The following is a 19470-nucleotide window of genomic DNA, read 5'->3' as shown; positions in this document are numbered from 1 at the left end:
CAGTACCAGCCCGGCGACCGTGTTTGGGTTTGGACGCCGATACGCCGACGAGGACTGAGTGAGAAACTATTGCGCCGCTATTTCGGACCTTACAAGGTCATTCGACGTATTGGCGCTCTGGACTATGAGGTCGTGGCAGACGGAATTTCGCATTCACAACGGCGCCGCGCACGATCTGAAGTGGTGCACGTAGTGCGTCTGAAACCCTTTTACGGACGCTGACGAACTTCCTTATTTTTGTTTTCTTTGCTACGGGTGTTTTTCTTTATTACTTTCATTTGTATGCAGCATCGGGCCGATGCTTTTTAAGAGGGTGGTATTGACACGTGTACTTATCTTTATCTGGCGACCACGTTTCGCCACCTACCAAATGTAATCGCACAGCGCGGGACGCGCCTGCATGTATCCGAAGTTTCTGGAAAGTTATCGATACTTCTATCCGCTGCCTGTTGTCACCAAACCTTGTGTTATCTGATTTCATCGCGTGACGCGAATGGTGTAGAACTTTGTGGAAGGCACGCGGGTCCCAACGATTTGTCTGGAACATTCGATGACTGGTTTATAAAAGCCGACGCGCTGAACCCGCTGATCAGATTTTCGACAATCGCCAACTGTGTTCGCCGCTCTCGTTGTGCTTTAAGTGTATGCTGCTTTGTGGGCACAGGTTCGCCCAATAAAAGCTAGTTTTGCCTTTCACAGTATTGCTACTGTGTTTTTTGACGTCACGACCACGTGACAATATGCTGGGTGCAGAAGGGTGTATGCCAGCTGAGCCAGCTGCAACCCCTCCTCGTAGCTCTCAGCAAGCCCTGAGGTTGTCTGAATGGGAGACGATTGGGAAAGAGTTCCACAGCTTTACTGTGGTAGAGTGTGGAAACAAACTACTTTGTTTTCTCATTATCCTGGTACGTAGGGCAGGTGACCCGTTGCTGTCACTGCTGTAAAAGCAATGAACTCAGCGTTAACACACTTGGCATAACGCTGGAACATAAAACTGCTTGCTTCTGCCGTCGGACAAGCGCGATGTAGTGTTGGCGCTGTTCTACTTCATACGGTCAGCTCGAAAACCTGTAAAACTTCGTTCCTGGTGAGTTGCTGTACGTGCTGTTGTAGCCCTCTATGCAACAATTCGTGTTGCACTTCGGCAGTGCTCAGAAAAGGCAACAGCTACACGCGAAACAGTGCACAGACAGGCTTTCCGAACGCAAGCGGGCCAGGCGTATCCTACCGGGTGGCGTATTTCCAACTGCTCGTAGGTACAACGGGGCGTGCCACTTTTGACGGAGCTCGACGTTTCTGCGCAGGCGCGAGTAAGAGCGGGCGCGATAGAGAAGATCTGGGGGCTTTTGCTCCTTGAATATATGACAGCCTAGGCACTACGGAGGAGGTTTCTTGGAGCGCGTTGTATTCGTTTGTCCCCTAGACATGCCGGCATTGCGGAGTTCGGTCGAGTTGGTTTATACGCTCCGCCGCTGGCTGCCCGCGCGGTGAGGCAGTGGGCGCGGACGCCGCTTGGTGATCGCTGTGTCTGAAGGGACAATGTTCTGACTGGTGTTTTATAAGTCTCGGGTCGCTTTTTTCGTTGTGACGATAGATCGGATTTTTTACAAGCACTGCTCCAGGAGGGCACATGTAACCGGCAAACGGAGGCCTCAGGAGAGCACCTGAGGTTATATTAAAGCGGGCGGCGCAGGATCTCCGGGGCACCCAAGTGGTAGCGGGGGGATCAAAGCTGGAAGCTGGGCGGCCCGTGGGTTGGGGCCGCAGAGGCCGAAGCGTGCCTGGGGGTGTTCGCATAAAACATTGGCTGTCCGCGATAGCGGACAGCCGATCTTATACTCCCCTGGCACGCGCAGGCCTCTGCGAGCCCCAACCCACGGACTAGTCTGGCTTCTAGCTTTGATATCCCCGTTGCCGCTTTGGTGTCCTGGAGGCGCCGCCAATAATGCGAAATAATGACACGTTGTTTTCATTAGTAAAAACATGATCGATTAAATATGATTGCGTCGAGCGCCAACTTGCGATGCTATGTTCAGCACAACCGCGCCCCGCGACTTCTGCCGGCACGCCTAGGGACAAGCGCATACACCGCGCGCCAAGAAACTCCTCCGTAGTACCTAGGCAGAGTCGTATTTTCAAGGAGCAAAACTCCCCACATTTCCTCTCTCGCACCCGCTCTCATACGCGAATGCGCGCAAACGACCGTCGTCTCCGCAAGTTCCACGCCCCGTTGTACCTACGAGCAGTTGGAAATACGCTACCGGGTGCGCACTCGCCGCCGCGAGGGGCGCCCTAGTAGGCGCGGGAACTACGTTCGCAACCTGCCCATTGAAGTAGACAAAGGAAAGTCTGACACAGTGACAGAAACACCATCAGCAGGAACAACATGCTCCATTTGTCACGAAGGAGAACGCAATGCGGTGGCGGTGGTGTAGATGCGGCAGCAAACAATGCCCGAATGCGATGTCGCCAGAGGCAAAATGGGCAAAATTTTACCACGGCTGGACGTCGCTCGCGACTTTACGCACACTTTGCGCCGAGCTTCAGCTACTTGTCATCCTTTACTACAGATGGCGGTAGTTGCCTGCTCGGTCGACTCGGTCTAAGGTAGCTAAGGTTACACGTGCGGATATAGTCTGCAGTTTCTAGCGGGCCAGGCAGTGGCCAGCATGCTGGCAGATACATAATGTTCGAGACGCTAAGACCGCTAAAATTTTCCCCTCTATAGTTCAGCGCAATTAATGTGGCCTGTAGCAGCGCGGCATGCAAGCGCACTTTGTTGTTTGTCGAAGGCACAAACTCGGCATGCTCGCTTCAGTGAAGCTGAATTGTATGTCACCATACTTCCAGCCAGCCAAGGTAGCGCACGATGCACTCAGCTTCAGTAGCTCCGGCGTCAGATAGGACAAATTCTATTCCCGCACCAGGCACTGCAGACTAGCGCTGAATTTTTGCCAACGTAGCATAAATGCACCGCGTGTAAATCGCATCTGTGTTACGCCGGACTACATCCGCGCCTTTAGCTTAGTCACCCGAATCCACTCACTCCGAGGGGAGAAGGAATGCATCAAGGCTCAGGACAGCCAGGTTGATGCGAAAAAGAATGCTTTGTATAAAAAGCACATCGAGGGCCTGCAATGGCATGCGCACAATGCACGAAGCAGCTAGCAGAGTTTAACTATGCGGCTAGCAGAGATGTGGGACGTGCTCGCTGATACATAGGAATGGTACAGGCAAGGGAAGCAAACGACGTTGCCACTGGTTCTCAATAGTCTAAGTCATGCATCACTTCCAGCGAGTGGTAATGGCCGCACTTTTTTTAGTTTGACCATGAAAGACATCAATGTTTACAATCGTTTTGTAATGCACCCTCTTGCATTTGAAGTAAAATTTTCCTCTGACACTATAGCTCTGTCGAAATTTAGGCCGTCCAAACTTTAAAAAAAATTAAAATTATGGGGTTTTACGTGCCAAAACAACCTTCTGATTATGAGGCACGCCGTAGTGGAGGACTCCGGAAATTTAGACCACCTGGGGTTCTTTAACGTGCACCTAAATCTAAGTACACAGGTGTTTTCGCATTTCGCCCCCATCGAAATGCGGCCACCATGGCCGGGATTCGATCCCGTGAAACTTTTTTTTTAATGTTTGGAAAATTGCCTATTTTAAGAAGCTCAACTAGTATCAAGTTTATAACTCTGCAACTCAGTAATGAAAAATGATATCACAATTATGTAAACTGTACCTAATATTACAGCTAAAGCAGACAAAATTGATGTAATATACACCACTCCTAAATATACCACTAATTTGCAAGTAGGACTTTGGCAAAACCCTCATAAACATTGTACCAAGTTTATTTCAGTTATAGATTGATTTATAAAATTTGCCTGCTTCAGATGGTCTGACAGATGCAGCTTACAGAACTGCAATATCTGCTTCTGGTGCAGAGTTATGGAGATGTAAACTTTGTGCTCCTATATTATTTAAACTTGCTGTATTTTAGCAACTTTTGTAAGACATTCCAGGCTCTAAAAAAGAGTAAATAAGAATTCTCCTTGCTAGAGTCATCAGAAATGAACGTTCTCTTTCAGATACAACAAATTTTATTCAAATCGGTCCAGCGGTTGTCTCACGAGAGTATTTCTGTATTTTATATGAATAGTACAAGCGCAAAATAATGAAATTCACGATATAACCAAGTGTTTAACCTTTTATAACTTTTTGTCCATAGAACACCATGTGTTTCGAACCTCAATATAACAAAATGTATTTATGAATGATTTCAATGTAACGAAACTTACCTGCTGCTGCAAAGGAATTATCATCGTCAGCCTATATTTTTTTTCCCTGCAGGGCGAAAGGCTCTCCCTGCAATCTCCAATTGCCCCTGTCCTACACCAACCGATTCCAACTAGCACCCGCAAACTTCCTAATTTCATCGCTCCACCTAGTCTTCTGCCGTCCTTAACTGCATTTCCATTCTCTTAGTACCCATTCTGTAACCATAAATGGACACTTCCATCGGCACAGTTGGTCAAATGGTTGAAATAAATGTGGATGCCTGTGAATGCACCTCTCAAATTGAGTGCCACACAATAGAGAGCAATCGTGTAAACGAAGCAGCATCATGTTCTGTACAAAATCCCAGTGTGATAAGAGCGTATCGTGCCCCGTACCCTGCATGCTTTGGGTACGAGTGAAAGCGTGCGAGGGTTGCCCAAGAAGAATGGTGGCTCGATGAGCACTGTCTGCCTGCACGATAAAGGGGCGCGAGCTCCCAATTACACGATCAAGCAAGCAAGGGAGGAGGGGGGGGGGCTGTCGCACATCTCCTTTTCTAAGGCATCTGTGGCTTTGCATGGCTGTAGAGGTAATCTGCTGCGTGTGCTAGCAAAGCCTGGGCGAGCTGAGATGGTATGGCATCATGCGATGCTTTCACATGTGTTTAGTGCTGGAGATTGCGTAATCTTGAGTTTCGGATACACATGAGAGGCCGGTGAAGCATTTGCTCCCCACTGCTAACTGTGGCGGTATGAAACCGTATCATTTGTCACCAACTCTCCGATTCCATAAAATTATTTTTTTTTCTCGTTCAAATTTGCTTTGTCCGATTGCTCGATAACAGAAAATTCTGGGGCCCCTTTCATGCAACAAATTATCCATCGGTGACTAATTTCCTTAAAAGATCGAATTTCAATAGATTGGAATTTCGACACAGTTAAACCTCGGTATATTGAAGTCATTAAAGCCGACAATTTGCTTCGTTATATTGTAATTTCGTTACACAAGTTCGACCTTTTATGCAAACAAGTACAGTCATCAATGGATTTTTCTTCCGTGGAAAGGGGTCGCAAAATTTCCCAAATTATTGGGCAAATGGAAAAAGCAAATTTGATGAGAAAACAATTTATTGAATTTGACAGTCGGCGATGAAAGATGCGGTTTCATGTGTCGACAATATCTTCACATCGTTCATACGACACGAAGCCAGCCGCATTTTTGGATCCAGTCCACCACTGCAGCTGACAGTGTCACTGGCAGCGGGGAGCACTGCCTCTTGCTTCAACACGTCTCTGAACTCAAAATTATGCAACCTGCAGTACTAAACGCGCGAGAAGACAGTGCACGTGATGCCACGCCATCTCGGCACACCCACTCTTTGCATACGTGGCAGATTATTTCTAAAACAGTGCACGCGCTGAATACACGCTCAGCCATGCGCAACCACGGCCACACCAGAAAAGACACCAACTTGCCACACACTGATGCCTGATCAGGTTACCGCGAGCTCACTCCCTTTCCGCTTGCTCGAGCGGGAAGAGTGCACTCATCAAGCTATGATCCTTCTCAGTTCAACCTCGCGCTCGAAGCATACAGTGCACAAGGCGGGATGGGATCGTATCGCACTTGGACTTTATACAGAACATGAAGCTCCTCCATTTCAGCAGTTGCTCTTGGTCACACGGCATGCAATTTGAGAGGTGTGTTCACAAGTAGCCATTTGTAAAAGGAACCATTTGATCATCTGCATCTGCAGAAGGTTCCATTTACAGTGAAACCTCGTTAAACCATAGTTGGCCGGAGCTGGGAAAAAGTAAGCACTGAACGGTAGTACTGCTGAACTAAAATAGTATGGCATCGCCCACTTACCTGTCCAAAATTCTGCATGCTTTATTTGTTGAGCACTGTCTGCCATAGGTACCAGTCATGTGCCGCTGAGAAACATTGTAATTAGTGGAGCGCGATTTTTGCGTCATGATGCAGAGAAGTGGCAAACTATGCTCCAGACAGGTCAGTGAGCACACTTGCTCCTCCAGCCACCGTAGGCAAACACAAGCAGTGGCTTACTGCCATCGCTATTCTCTCTCACACTGCAACACATCAGGTAGGCTAGCGCAGCTAAGTGTGGCCTAGGCGTGGCCTCCAAGACTGCACCAGCGGAAGCTCAGCATTCGCACCCAGCTTCACCTAACCTTCGACAGTCTGTGCAATGCATAGCAGCCACTGCTTGCGAGTGACTACGCAGAGCAGTGTGAAACACCAGTGCATTCAGTTTTATCTCTCAAAGCAGCACAGGCTGATTCAGCTAGGCGTGGCCTTCGAGACTGCATCAGCACTAATGCAATCTTGAAGGCCACGAGTCGGCCAAGCCAGGCAATTGTGATAAGGTTTGCTGGCCTCCTAATTCACACAGCAGAAACACGTAAGGGTGGTGGATCAGCGTGCGTCAGCTGAATAGTTGGCAAGCCATGCTCCGTGCCACATGCTGTTTAACCCTGATGTACTTAGTATGCGTCGCAGTGTGCAGGATGGTTTCATCAACCGCGTGGATCTTTCGCCAGTTTCACAATGCTATGGATGAGCCAAGTGGAAAGCGGAAGCGAAAGACTATCACATTGGAACAGAGCACAGCTTATCGTAAATGTAGTCGCATCAGGTACTAAGTCACATGTTGCTCCCACTGTATTCTTTTCCTGCTTTCATAAAGTTTCATCACATAAGTAACCATGTAGTGGTTACACAGGCCGCAAAGCTGCAATTTTCTTTGCATCTTTAAAGTTGTGTACCACATTGAACATATCAGGAAGTAATTGTAGCTCCCCTCAGAACTTTGTCATAACGAACCACTTTCTATCAAAGTCGAGAAATGCATTTGATGTTATAATAGACTTCAGAAATGCTTTGCCATAAAAAGTACTTGAACGCATTCAGCAGAAGGAGAGTTATTGGCAGTAAAAGACTGCCTATGATCCCCTTCGCGGTGCTACCGCTTAGTCTTCAATGTCTCTCACTGTGAAGGCTACAGTGGAGTGGGATGTGCATACAAAACTTTGCCCACTGAAGGTCATCGTAGAGCAGAGTTAAAATCCGATTTTGGATGTAAGCAGAGGTGCCACTACTTCCAATTTCGGCGCCTACAACGCGCCAAACTCTGAGGCTATCCCTCAACTTACGCTGGAGTCCATGGTGTCTGATTCCCATGTTGTGCTAAAGTGTACTGGATAGCTGTGCACAGCTTTCTCGCGCCATGGGGCAAGTAGCCCATTTTCTTTCACAGTTATCGTTAAGGCAATCACACAATTTCAGAGGGTCGAACAAAACGCCTTTACGTTCGCTCGTAGCAAGCTTCGACCATGATGACGACACATCTCGAAGGTGTGCGCCTCAGGAACCAGACGACTTGTTCCAGTCGGATGTTGGGGCTCGCACAGGCTCGCGTTGTGCCTGGAGCCATGTTGCCTGCAGAGACTATTGTGAATATGTTGTCCTTAGCGTGCAGTAGTGAGCTGAGCTGGTGAGCTTGTTGCGGCACACACGGTCACCGCGGTATGCATGTTATGTAGCAGACTGCGTCTGCTACATAACGTAGATACCGCAACTGTAGTGCATTTTCTATGTGCTAGACATGGCGGGAGTGCGCGCTCATGTTAATGTGCTCGAGACTGACCGTGTTACGTACTGCAGACCAGCTGTGTCCTGCATCAGCTTGAACGGATAGTAGCCACATCCAAATTGTGCATTTAGAAGCACTGTCAATAGCTGAATATGAAGTGATGCGTGTCTATGCATCTGGCCAGGAGCTGCCAGGAATGAGCGCATGTTGGCAAACGTATGTGCGGTCTGACCTTAAGTATCGCGTGGTTCAATGCTATATGAGTGTTCAGAACTAATCAAAATTAGCCAGACCCGACGTCTACGACACTGATAAGCATTGCGGCCAAAGTTTAGTTCCTAAGCGAGCGGTTGCAGCTGAGCGTGAGCACGCTATATTCGGCTTTTCCAGGAAGTACGTAATCTTCATCGAAATTGGAAACGCCGATTTTTGCTTACTTCAGCCTGCTTAGTAAAAAGCGCCAATAAATATGTACAGTAACAGCAAGAACAAGCGCACTGATCCAAATAGCATTTTTGATTGATGTCAGGCCAATGGCTGCCCACTGCCCACTGATGTCGAAGGGCAACTACGGGAAGGGCCGAAAGGGAGACGGGAAGGCCTCTGTTGAAAAAGAATGTTCGAGAAAAAGGTGACGTCGTGCTACGTTTGTGAGCTCCACGCTCCGCGCACGAGTGTAAAATTTGGCCAATATACTCACAGCAGCATGCGCTAAACGCAGTATGTATTTTTTTCACTAAGCTTGAGGGGTGGTTCAAGGCACTTTGAAATATATGACACCAAAACAATTGTTATATCTGATAATTTGTTACCTGTGCTATTTATTTTAGGGTCCTTCATTCTCGGGTTTATTGTTTTTTTAGATTTAGGGTGTAAAAACGCGCTGTTAATTTGAAGGAAGAAAACTGTTTGGTTTTAAGGAAAATATCTGTTTGGTTGTCTGCTAGCCCAAGGTTAAAAATTTTTCTGGTAACTTTTGCAAATGTTTAACACAAGCAATGGTCTCCTTTTGGACAAAAAAGCTCTTAAAACAAGCAAAATCACTCCCTGGAACACATAATGGCAATGGTAGCTACTTGCAAAACATGTGACGAACTCCAAGAGACCCCATTAGCAAAAACAACAAATAGAAGTGGGTTTGGTGGTCTTTTTTTTTTTACTTTGTCCATCGCAATTTCTTTCACAAGACAAAAAAGCACGAAGGGTCCTGCATATAGGCATGCTTTGCAGGAGGCGTGATGCTTTGCCTTATGTTACACTAGCCCTTGTTGACGTGCATTGCCGTATGCATTGGGAACATTCCTGTGTCCATCCTAGACGAGTTAGATCTTTTGTTCTCGTGATTTACTGGTTCCCAATACAGTAGACTTACATTATGTGGACAGTGCTTAATTTGATTTTCCGGTTAGTTTGATTCCAACCAAAGATCCTGGCTGGCGCCCATGCATTTCTATGGCCCAAACTTTCGTTATTTCCGTCCTAAAATTGGCCGTGGCTGAATAATTCTAAGTTGACCAGTCAGCACGCATGCAGCTGACCATACAGTGACCCCTTTAGTGGCAGCATCTTTCTCGGCAGAGATTAGGGGACAGTGAACACATCGAACAAATGCCATCTCCAGTTGAAAACACCCATTCTCGGCCTGCCCGAGGAAGATTTTCTAGCAATTGTAGCTCACAATGCCCGATTATGGTATTTACCCAATTCTAACACGGGTTTTTCTTTTATCACAGAAATTGTGCCGAAAATCGCCTGCGCGGTGCAACCAGACACGATAACAACACTGCCACAGAGGTATTTAGATGCTTGACTGCATAACAGATGTATTTCGGTGAAGCTGACTAAAAATGACGAAACTGACTAAGAAACTGGCCGCCATTATGCAACACATAGCAGACCCTTGCCCCTTTTTTCTTGCTATTAAATTGGGTGCGCATTTGATTTATACTTTATTTAGGAGTTTATTGTCATTTCTATGTTAGTTTTTTCACTTTGGACGCAGAAAGTGAGTGCGTGCATGATTCACGTGTGCGTAGACTCTTCAAATACTGCGAAATGAACTGATAATGTGTTTTGCCATTATTTCTGCACCTTGTTCAATCCGAATCCTTGCATCCTTTGATAAATTTTGTCCCATCATGGTCGAAACAACCGAGGTCAATTCTGTACACCCTTGGCACAAAATTAATCGAATACTATTAACTTCAAAAAACCGCTATCTTTCCTGGAATGTGATATAGTTGGTTAAACATCTTTTCAACATGACAGCTATTGTTTGCGATGCAGAGCAATGTCAGCACTGCATTAATTTATTTCTTAATGCACATATCACTAGGCACACCTATGCGATGTGTGAGAAATGCAATTGTCAAATTCACTTGCATGAAGCTACTAAAAAAGAATGAAGCTTTTGTTTACCCAACGATGGCAGGTGCTGCATACATAATATATTTATACATGACGGTTTTCACTTGAGTCTGAAGTGAAGTCTGGTGCTGGGCCTGTTGGTACATAGCTTGACAAACGAACGATGAAACACAAGCACACAGTTTGGGTGTGGTTGTCTTTTTCTCTCTTGTGTACGCATCTTCGAAGGCTAGGTTTTCACCGTCTGTTTGTCAAACTTAAGTGAAAATTAGGCTGGTACCACCATATTCATATATTAATAATAATGATAAGATATATCTTTACCAATTGCTCAAAAAGGTAGGCAGCATTCATTAGTTTGGTAACACGTGCAGTTTTATTATCCTTCACGAAAGGGCAAACTTCAGGGGAAAACATGGGCTTAACCAGACTTTCCTAAATTTTGGTTGAGGTTCAAAAATGGGGAATTATCAGGTTTTATCTGAAAATCAAGTACTCTAATCGAATTTAGGCTTCATAGTATTGAACACTTCTCATATTAAAAACAGCGAAGGCAGTGAAACCAAGTGAATACTCAAAATTAAGGAATTTACACCTACTGTAAAGAATGTAAGTACTAATAAAATAGTAGTAGTTACATACATTTAGTTGTATATACAATACATAACAAACACTATTAGATTGCACACAGAAGTTTGTGATGTGAGAAGAACATAAATCTTTAGGGTCAAGAATTCAACACAAATAAGGATAATTTAGTTTCGTGATCTCAGATTCCTAGAAGAAAGCACCAATCATTGCCAAACAGTACAGCACCTCGGCTGCTGTGTACCCATAAAGGCCAAGTGGGGTCCCCAACACACACCTGTATTGAGCCGCCGTTTGTCCGCTGCCAGTTGCCGCAGGTTGACAGTAGTGGCCATAAGCCGACCCTCAAGTGTCCACTGCTCTTGGTGCGACTGCTCGGCTTCGGCCACCAGTTTCTCCTGCAACAGATAGAGGCAGTGGAGTGGCTCACTCGTTCCGCACAGCCTAGAGCCACAGGCTGAGTCCTAGGATGGGACTGCGGCCCGATTACACTTAGCTGAAGTGATACAGCGACGACCACTTCATAACCCCAGTCTAGGTCAGAGTAATTCAAATACTCAAATAGCAAAATATGAACTGAAAAACGAATGTTTCACTAAAATTAGGTTCACAAATAAAATATCTATTATTTGGCTTATCAACTATTTGGTTCATTCGATGAAAGACCCACCCGTCGTCGGTGCCTTGATGTGCACAAACTTTTCACAGTGCACGCTCTCTGTTGGTACAATGTTTGTCCTGGAGGACAGGACCTATCAAAACGGTAATGCGACGCAGGCAGAGGCAACAGCAACAAACACAGCTAATATGGAATGCACAAAAGCATGTGGGAAGGTCTGGTGATTCGGCCATCGGAAGGCACGCAGGCAGCATCGAACACGCATGTTCATGGGCCAATCATCATGCAGTTCGGAGATTTTTGTCCCCACGTGAGCAGAGCAGAGACACTCACTGTGCATACTCGCAGTAGTTGCCGGTTGCACGCCCACATAGCAACTTGCCTAGCGCATTAGGCCTGATCGGTGCTGCTTTGTTGGGTGTCGGCGACTAAAGTTACATTTGGTGCCAAATCAACGCAGATCTATACGCAACGACCGCACGACACTTGGAAAGGTAGCAAACCACCTCGCCAATGAAAGCTAGTGTACGGGATGGCACCAAAGGCTGCCATCTTTGCAATGTACTGCTACCAACCATTCGTTCCCGATACCATTCTCGGACGCACATTGCAGTCTCTTCTCGTAACTTCAAGCGACTGATAACAAGGCTACCTTTGGATTTACAAGGCAGACACTAATATGTCACGCGACAAAGGTGCTGATTAACTGGCTACAGACACTCGCACAGAGGGCAAATGGATGTGGAAAATGCGAGAGGGGAAAGTGAGGCAGGCGTCGCACAAACTGGCTGTGGTCCTCCGGATTTCAGAACCTTCGACAGGTACCAAACGACGCCAAACTCAACATTGAGAAGATGCCTGCTCTTTACCGTTACTGCCAGCTACAATCCAACCATGCTGCGCCAATGATGGCTACATGCAAAGTGGTGTCGAGTCGCATACGCAGTCCACACTTTCGTCTTTCCCGTGGATTGGTATTAATGAGGTAACGATAAGCCACACGACCCACCTGCTATACATATGGGAAAATTTGTTTTCTGCAGCAAAACTAGAAAGCAACACTTTCTAAGCAAAAGAATATTTCCATGATATTGCTGCATGCGTGCGATATTTGATTGTTTCAATGAGGCGCGTGGGTACCATCACGCAAGAAAAGAGGAGGAAGAACGAACTGCGCTCGAGCTGTGAATCTAACTAGTCAGCGCTGCAACCTCTGTTGTAAACATAACCTTTAAATAGTTGCTCGTGTTACTGACTCGTCCTTCTCGTAACAATATATAGTATGGCCAGAGTCCTTCCATGTTCTTTGGTTACTAAACTCCTCCGTCACGCTATGAGAGAGGTTCATGTAATGCATGCTCAAAGCCGCCGTAACGTGGCACCACTGTGCTTCGGAAGGCATCGGTTGCGTATCGAAATGCTTGCGCGTTGCGGAACGAGCTGGTTGATACGGTGTGCTCTGTGCACGTGCTTCGCTATTTTTGTGTACATCAACACTGTGGGGAATGTTTTGGTGGACAGTCACAGTGCTACAGATGCTGTGAAACAGTTTGTAAGTACCACTGCAGAAGTAGTTCAGTTTTCTTCTCAACACCCGCATGCATTTTTTCACTTGAGAGAAAAACAAGCAGATGCGAGCAAAGGGGCGAGCTTTGTGTCCAGCCGCGGGTGGTAGAAAACCAGCCAGCTAAAGGGGCACTAGCTGAAGGGGCATAGTAGGAAGCACGATTATCGCATAGGGCGACCACTTACAAAACATTGCACCGCTGACCAAGAAAAACAAGGGTGTTACAAGGCCTGACCAGGGCAATGATGATAAAACACACATGGTAAGGTAAAACAAACATGATAAACACACAGGTGTAAGAGAATACATCTACTTATGGGAGGTAGTGACCGCGGATCCGGATCATGAGACTGAATTAATCGGAAGAATAAGAATGGGCTGGGGTGCGTTTGGCAGGCATTCTCGGATCATGAACAGCAGGTTACCATTATCCCTCAAGAGAAAAGTGTATAGCAGCTGTACCTTACCAGCACCCGCATACGGGACAGAAACCTGGAGGCTTACGAAAAGGGTTCTGCTTAAATTGAGGATGACGCAACGAGCTATGGAAAGAATAATGATGGATGTAACATTAAGGGATAAGAAAAGAGCAGATTGCGTGAGGGACAGACAGACAGACAAAGAACTTTACTAATGGTCCTGAGGAACAGCGTTAGGGTACCTCCCTTTTCAAGGAGTCCCCGTAGCCGTCGCGGGCCGCACCCACGTCGGGATAGGAAGATTGTGGTCCTCCCCCCTGTCGCAGGCCCTCTGGACAGCCCGTAGTTGCTCTGAGAGGTCGCCGCTTTTAAGGGCTGCCTCCCAGTCGGTTAGAGTCGTTAGCGATGAGCTGCGTAACGCCGGGCATTGCCAGAGCATATGGCATAAGGAGCAGTACGCCTCCCCACAGTCTGGACAGTGGGGTTCTACATTAGGCGCAAAATGACGGAATCGGCCCCTGGAGGGGAACGACCCCGTTTGTAGCATGCGAAATACCGACGATTGTGGTCTATTAAGTTTAGGTTGTGGTAGCGGAAAGGCCCGTCGAGCGAATTCGTAATGTGCCAAGATTTCATGGAAGGTGAGAAGTGAATCCCTGTACAGCCCTAAGCCCGTGAGTCCACCTGAACCGCCGCGGTGTGTAAGACCTCGCGCACAGTCATGGGCCAACTCATTGGCGTTAACAATCTCAGAGTGCACATTCATTCCCATATGGGACGGGAACCATTTGATGCTGTGAAAACCAGCAGCCCCCTCGCTGCCGAGGAAGGCCGCCGCCTCTGAGATCGAGCCGGAGGCGAAAGCTCAGGCTGCAGACCGGGAGTCTAAATATATTTGGACGTAGAGGGTCCTTCAGTGCTATAGCTATAGCAACCTGCTCGGCTACTGTTGCAGAAACCTTCCGCACGGATGCTGAGTTAATGCTGAGGATTCTGAGATGCTGAGTTAACGAAACATGCCAGATTCGGAGTGGCCACAGCCGCTTTTAACAGGGAACGAGCCCTGGCTACCCGGCGTCCTACATTGTATTGAGGGTGGACGTTACGTGGCATGGGATCTACCTTGAACGAATCTCGGACCACGGGTGCTAGGGTCACGTTGCGCTCCGTGATTTCTTGGTGACCGCATCCAACTGATTCGAGGATACGTCTCCCCGCTCGCGATGATGAGAGTCGCATTATTTGGGCCACTCGTTGAGCCTCGATCACCTCTGATAGGGTGTTGTGCATGCCTAGTTGCATGAGACGCGCGCTGCTGTTAGAGAGTGGTAAACACAGCACGCGCTTGATGCTTTTGCGCATGAGGGCGTCGATTTTGGCCTCATCCCGTTTAGACCAGCACAACGCGGAGGCTACATAGTTAACGTGGCTCATCAGAGACGCCTGGTAGAGTCTGAGGAAATTGCTCTCGCTTAAACGCCCTCTGCGGTTCGAGATCCTGAGGATAAGCCGAAGCATATTCTCCGTCTTGGAGGTAAGGCGGGCTATACTCTGCGAGTTGCCCCCACTAGATTCCAGCAAGAGTCCGAGGACCCTGATGGTATCCACTCTGTGGATTTGTTATCCATCCCTCGTATAAAGGGCTATGGCAGCTTGATCTAAGGGTGTGGAGCACCTAACCCCCCGTCAGGTGGCCTATACAATAGGAGTTCGGACTTGGTTGGTGACAGACTTAGGCCCGTGTCTAGTAGGAAGTGTTCTGTGATGTCGAGCGCCTCTTGGAGCGCACTCTCAACTGCAGCGTCAGACGCTCCCATGCACCACACGGTAATATCATCCGCGTAGAGGGCGTGACCCGTTCCTCTTACTGTGGCCAGCCTGTCCGAGAGGCCCTTCATGGCGATGTTAAAGAGTAGGGGAGAGATGACCGCCCCTTGCGGGGTGCCTCTCGCTCCCAATGTAAATTCCTTAGATTTGATTTGCCCTATTTTGACAGTGGCCTTTCGATTCCTCAGGAAGGAGCTAACGTACGCATGGAATCGTGGCCCCAGGCCCAGGTCCGAGATTGCGTCTAGCACGAACCGGTGGGAGATGTTATCGAAAGCCTTGGACAGGTCTAGAGCAAGGATGCCCCGAGTGTCTCTAGTGTCGTCATCAATGATTTGCCTCTTTATAAGTAACATGACGTCCTGTGTGGAGAGTGCCGGCCGAAAGCCGACCATGTTGTGAGGGAATAACTCATTATTTTCTATGTGCCTAGATATACGGTTGTGAATGGCATGTTCAGCCACCTTACCCACACAGGACGTAAGCGAGATGGGTCGCATGTTCTCCGGCGCAAGAGGTTTGCCTGGTTTCGGGATGAGCACCACTGAGGCTGTTTTCCAGGAGTCGGGGACGAGCCCCGTTTCCCAAAGTTTATTGACCTCCCCGGTGAGCAGTGCAACTGATTGTTCGTCCAAGTTGCGGAGGAGCTTATTGGAGATGTCATCCGGGCCCGGTGCAGAGCGACCGTTGAGCGTTTGGAGCACCTCCCAGATTTCAGATTCCGTGAAGGGGGCGTCGAGCTCCCCCACCGCTCCCCCCAGGTAACCAGGATAATCCCCGTGATCGGAGGGTCCCAGCAGGAGATACTTTTCGGCCAACTCTTGAAGGAGGACGTGCTCAGATACACCAGCCGCCTTTTGATTATATACGATGCGATCGATGGCTAGTCTCCGATTGTTTTTGCTTTGCGAATCGTCGAGTAAGTGTTTGAGCAGGTTCCATTTGCCGCCCGTTCTCATCTGTCCATCAACCGAGGAGCACACTTCATTCCATTGTTGTTTGGACAGTTCGATGGAATGAGTTTCTATTGTACAATTGAGCTCCGCAATTTTCTTGCGAAGTCGGCGGTGTAGTCTGTGCGTTCTCCAGCGTCACAGGATGGAGTTTTTTGGCTTCTAGGAGGTGCGCAAGGCGCGCGTCCATCCGATCTACTTTTAGGTCGGTCTTAACCACCTTGGTCGCAGCTTGTACGTCCTTCTGTAGACGTGTGAACAGACTATCGAGATTATCGTAGTCGGTCTGGTCCGCCTTCCGCATTTTCCGGAAGGCATCGCAGTCCGTCACTTTAAATTCCCTGGTAGGGGCTGTGCTAATTGTTAGGGTAATCTCCACAATGAAGTGGTCGCTACCCAGGTTCTCTTGCAAATTTTGCCATCCTGCTCCGGGGGCGTTCCTGACGAACGCCAGGTCCGGAGTGGTGTCTCGGACTACAGACGTGCCGGTTCGCGTCGGGTATTGAGGATCCGTAATCAATTCCAGTGAGCAGTCAGCAACTGCCTGGACAAGGAGATTCCCTTGGTGGATTGGCAGGGGTATCTCCAGGCAGTGTGGGGTGCATTGAAGTCACCCGCTATCACTATGGGGGCTCCCTTGCTCAGGGCCACCGCCTTTGTCATGATTGTGGCGAATGCCTGCCGTTGATCAGACGGCGAGCTGTATATATTCAAAAGGAAGACACTGCTCTTAAGCCAATTGTTAGGGAACAAACGCGAGGTAATGACATCTTAGTTGAAACCAAGAGAAAGAAATGGGCATGGGCAGGAGATGTATTGAGGAGGGAAGATAACCGATGATCATTAAGGGTTACGGACTGGATTCCAACGGAAGGGAAGCATAGCAGGAGGCGGCAGAAAGTTAGGTGGGTGGACGAGATTAAGAAGTTTGCAGGAACAACATGGCCACAGTTAGCACATGACCGGGGTAGTTAGAAAAGTATTGGAGAGGCCTTTGCCCTGCAGTGCGCGTAACCAGGCTGATGATGAATATCATCAGAAAGTACATGCCTTCTACAAGCCGATACTACATGTTGTAATATTAAGCATTTACTGCAGCAGAAAAAAAGTTAATTGGACTACCTAAAAACTGCCTAGTTTGCCTTGCACAGAAAAGTGTTTGAAAGTTTTATGAATGCCTCGCTAAACCACCTTGTCATTTTCTGTTTCTGCAAAAAATTAGGTGCTCGATTCACTTCTTGAAGATTAATTCTCAAACAGTGAAATAGTGCAGTGCCCTCACAGCCTTTCACAGTAAACAAAACTAATGTTAAATGGAGCATACGATTTATCTTTTCCTGCGAGGTTTTGCTTATTAAAACTCTACGGTAATTTTAAACCTCAATTTTCGATAATCCAATTAAAATAAGCTGTCAAGCAGCATACACACCAAGTCACTGGCCAGAGAAGAGACTTCCCTGACTAGGCCTTCGACGGCGCGTACAACCAGCGCCTCTTCCTGCACGCTGTCAGCCTCAATCTGACGGGGTGCCGACGCACACAGTGTACAGCGCAGCGCTCCTAGCAGCGAGGACAGCCTGGCCTCTGTTCTCTGGCGCGAATCTGAAAAGTGACAAGGACATGCTGTGTGTTGCGCAAAAAACACACGGAAGAGAAAAGAAGTATACGGTAAACACAAGCACTCTCGTCACCTGCACGCTCCTTGTGGGGGTTACTGCAGTAGCAGCCCGCAGGGAACTCTGAAATGATACTATGACCCACAGTAATGACAAGGAACAAACTGTCCTTTGCTCTCAGACCATACATATGTACACAACACTGCCACCTGCCACCTTGTGGCACTGCCGATAATATGTGTATGTGTTGGTATCTCAAGTATGTGTGTTGGTATCGATTCATATCCACAGTTTGAATCGGTAACAATGTGCCCAACTTTCCTTTATTCCGGGGCAAGGACAGGCAACAATCCATTTATTTATGTATTTGAGACGCACAATACATGCCCACACAAATCATGGGGACGGGGCAGGCAAAGGCAACTGTCTCCCTGACTGGGCCACATCAATAACACATTTATTTTACACCGTGCAATGGTGGCAGGCAATTTCTAGGAAGAGAAATCTCTGCAAAATGCAAGCGTTCCTTTTCCTTCTAATGTACTGAGAGGGGCACAAATGAACATACAATGGGAAACAAGCGACAAATGTGTGCTTAGAAATTAAACTACAGTCGAAACCAGATATATCGAACCCACACATAAATTACTGTGTATATCAAACCGCTGTAAGATCTTGAAAATCTCATACATATGTGTAGGCCTAGTGCTCGCGTATATGCAACTCCCGTTACCAGCACATTCTACATATAGAACACGGCGCCACGCCAAAGACCTGAAAGTGTAGTTCTTTGTGCACTTTGAAGTTTTCTGGCACCTGCAGATGGAGAAGACTATTGTGCACTGGGGAAAGCACAGAGCAGCGTGCTGAGGATTGATGTTATGAGCATCCGCATTTAAGATCTCTGGTCAGCGTTCTACGGTGGACAGAAGTTTACCAAGCTCCACCGCAAAGATGCTTACCAGCAGCTGGTGCTCCACGATGCCACCCGGAAATATGTCACAATATCGACAACTTTGGGGCTCTTCTAGTACACGCGCTTACCGTATGGTGTGGCCTCAGCACCCGTCATATTTCAGAGGGAGATGGAGAACCTCTTCAGGGGCATGGGGCACGTGGCCGTGTACTTGTATGTTATCCTGGTTACTGGCATTGATGATGGGGACCATCTGCAGAACTTGCACAATGTCCTGCCATGACTGCCGGACGTCGGTTCAAGCTGGAAAGGTGCATCTTCCTGGCCCCCAGTGTTGAATACTTGTCCCGGAACAAGAAGGAACTTCAGAGCTACTTCGGCCTCATCAAAGTCTACAGGAGTTTCCTGCCGAACCTGTCGGAGCATCTACAGCTGCTCCATCTACTGCTTCGAGATGGTCAGCAATGGGTCTGGAAGAAAGAGCAAGACCGGGCCTTCCAACGCAGCAAGGAGCTAATCATCAATGCTCCAGTGCTAGTACACATGCATCCTGCAAAGCCTGTCGTCTTGACCATAGATGCATCGCCGCACAGCGCGGGAGCCGGCCTGGCACACCCATAGAAGGATGGCCAGGAACGCCCTGTGTCAATTGCTTCTCATAGGCTTCATGCTGCAGAGCAACGCTACAACCAGCTGGACAA

The 19470-nt window shown here is 47.9% G+C and overlaps 1 protein-coding gene across 1 annotated transcript in view; it reads right to left on the bottom strand.

The window, feature by feature from the left end:
- The window catches only part of LOC140216305 (uncharacterized), a 50466-nt gene extending 31541 nt beyond the window's left edge, over positions 1–18925 (bottom strand). Inside the window, exons 1-3 of the mRNA XM_072286688.1 lie at positions 18898–18925; positions 17667–17839; positions 11130–11316 (exon numbers count right to left, since the gene is read on the bottom strand). Coding sequence (XP_072142789.1) covers positions 11130–11316; positions 17667–17839; positions 18898–18925 — 388 coding nt within the window. The remainder of the gene's footprint in view (positions 1–11129; positions 11317–17666; positions 17840–18897) is intronic.
- Positions 18926–19470: the final 545 nt, after the last annotated feature.

This window comes from Dermacentor andersoni, chromosome 3 (assembly GCF_023375885.2).
Source record: "Dermacentor andersoni chromosome 3, qqDerAnde1_hic_scaffold, whole genome shotgun sequence".
Classification (NCBI taxonomy): domain Eukaryota; kingdom Metazoa; phylum Arthropoda; class Arachnida; order Ixodida; family Ixodidae; genus Dermacentor; species Dermacentor andersoni.
This window is presented reverse-complemented; position numbering and strand designations above follow the sequence as displayed.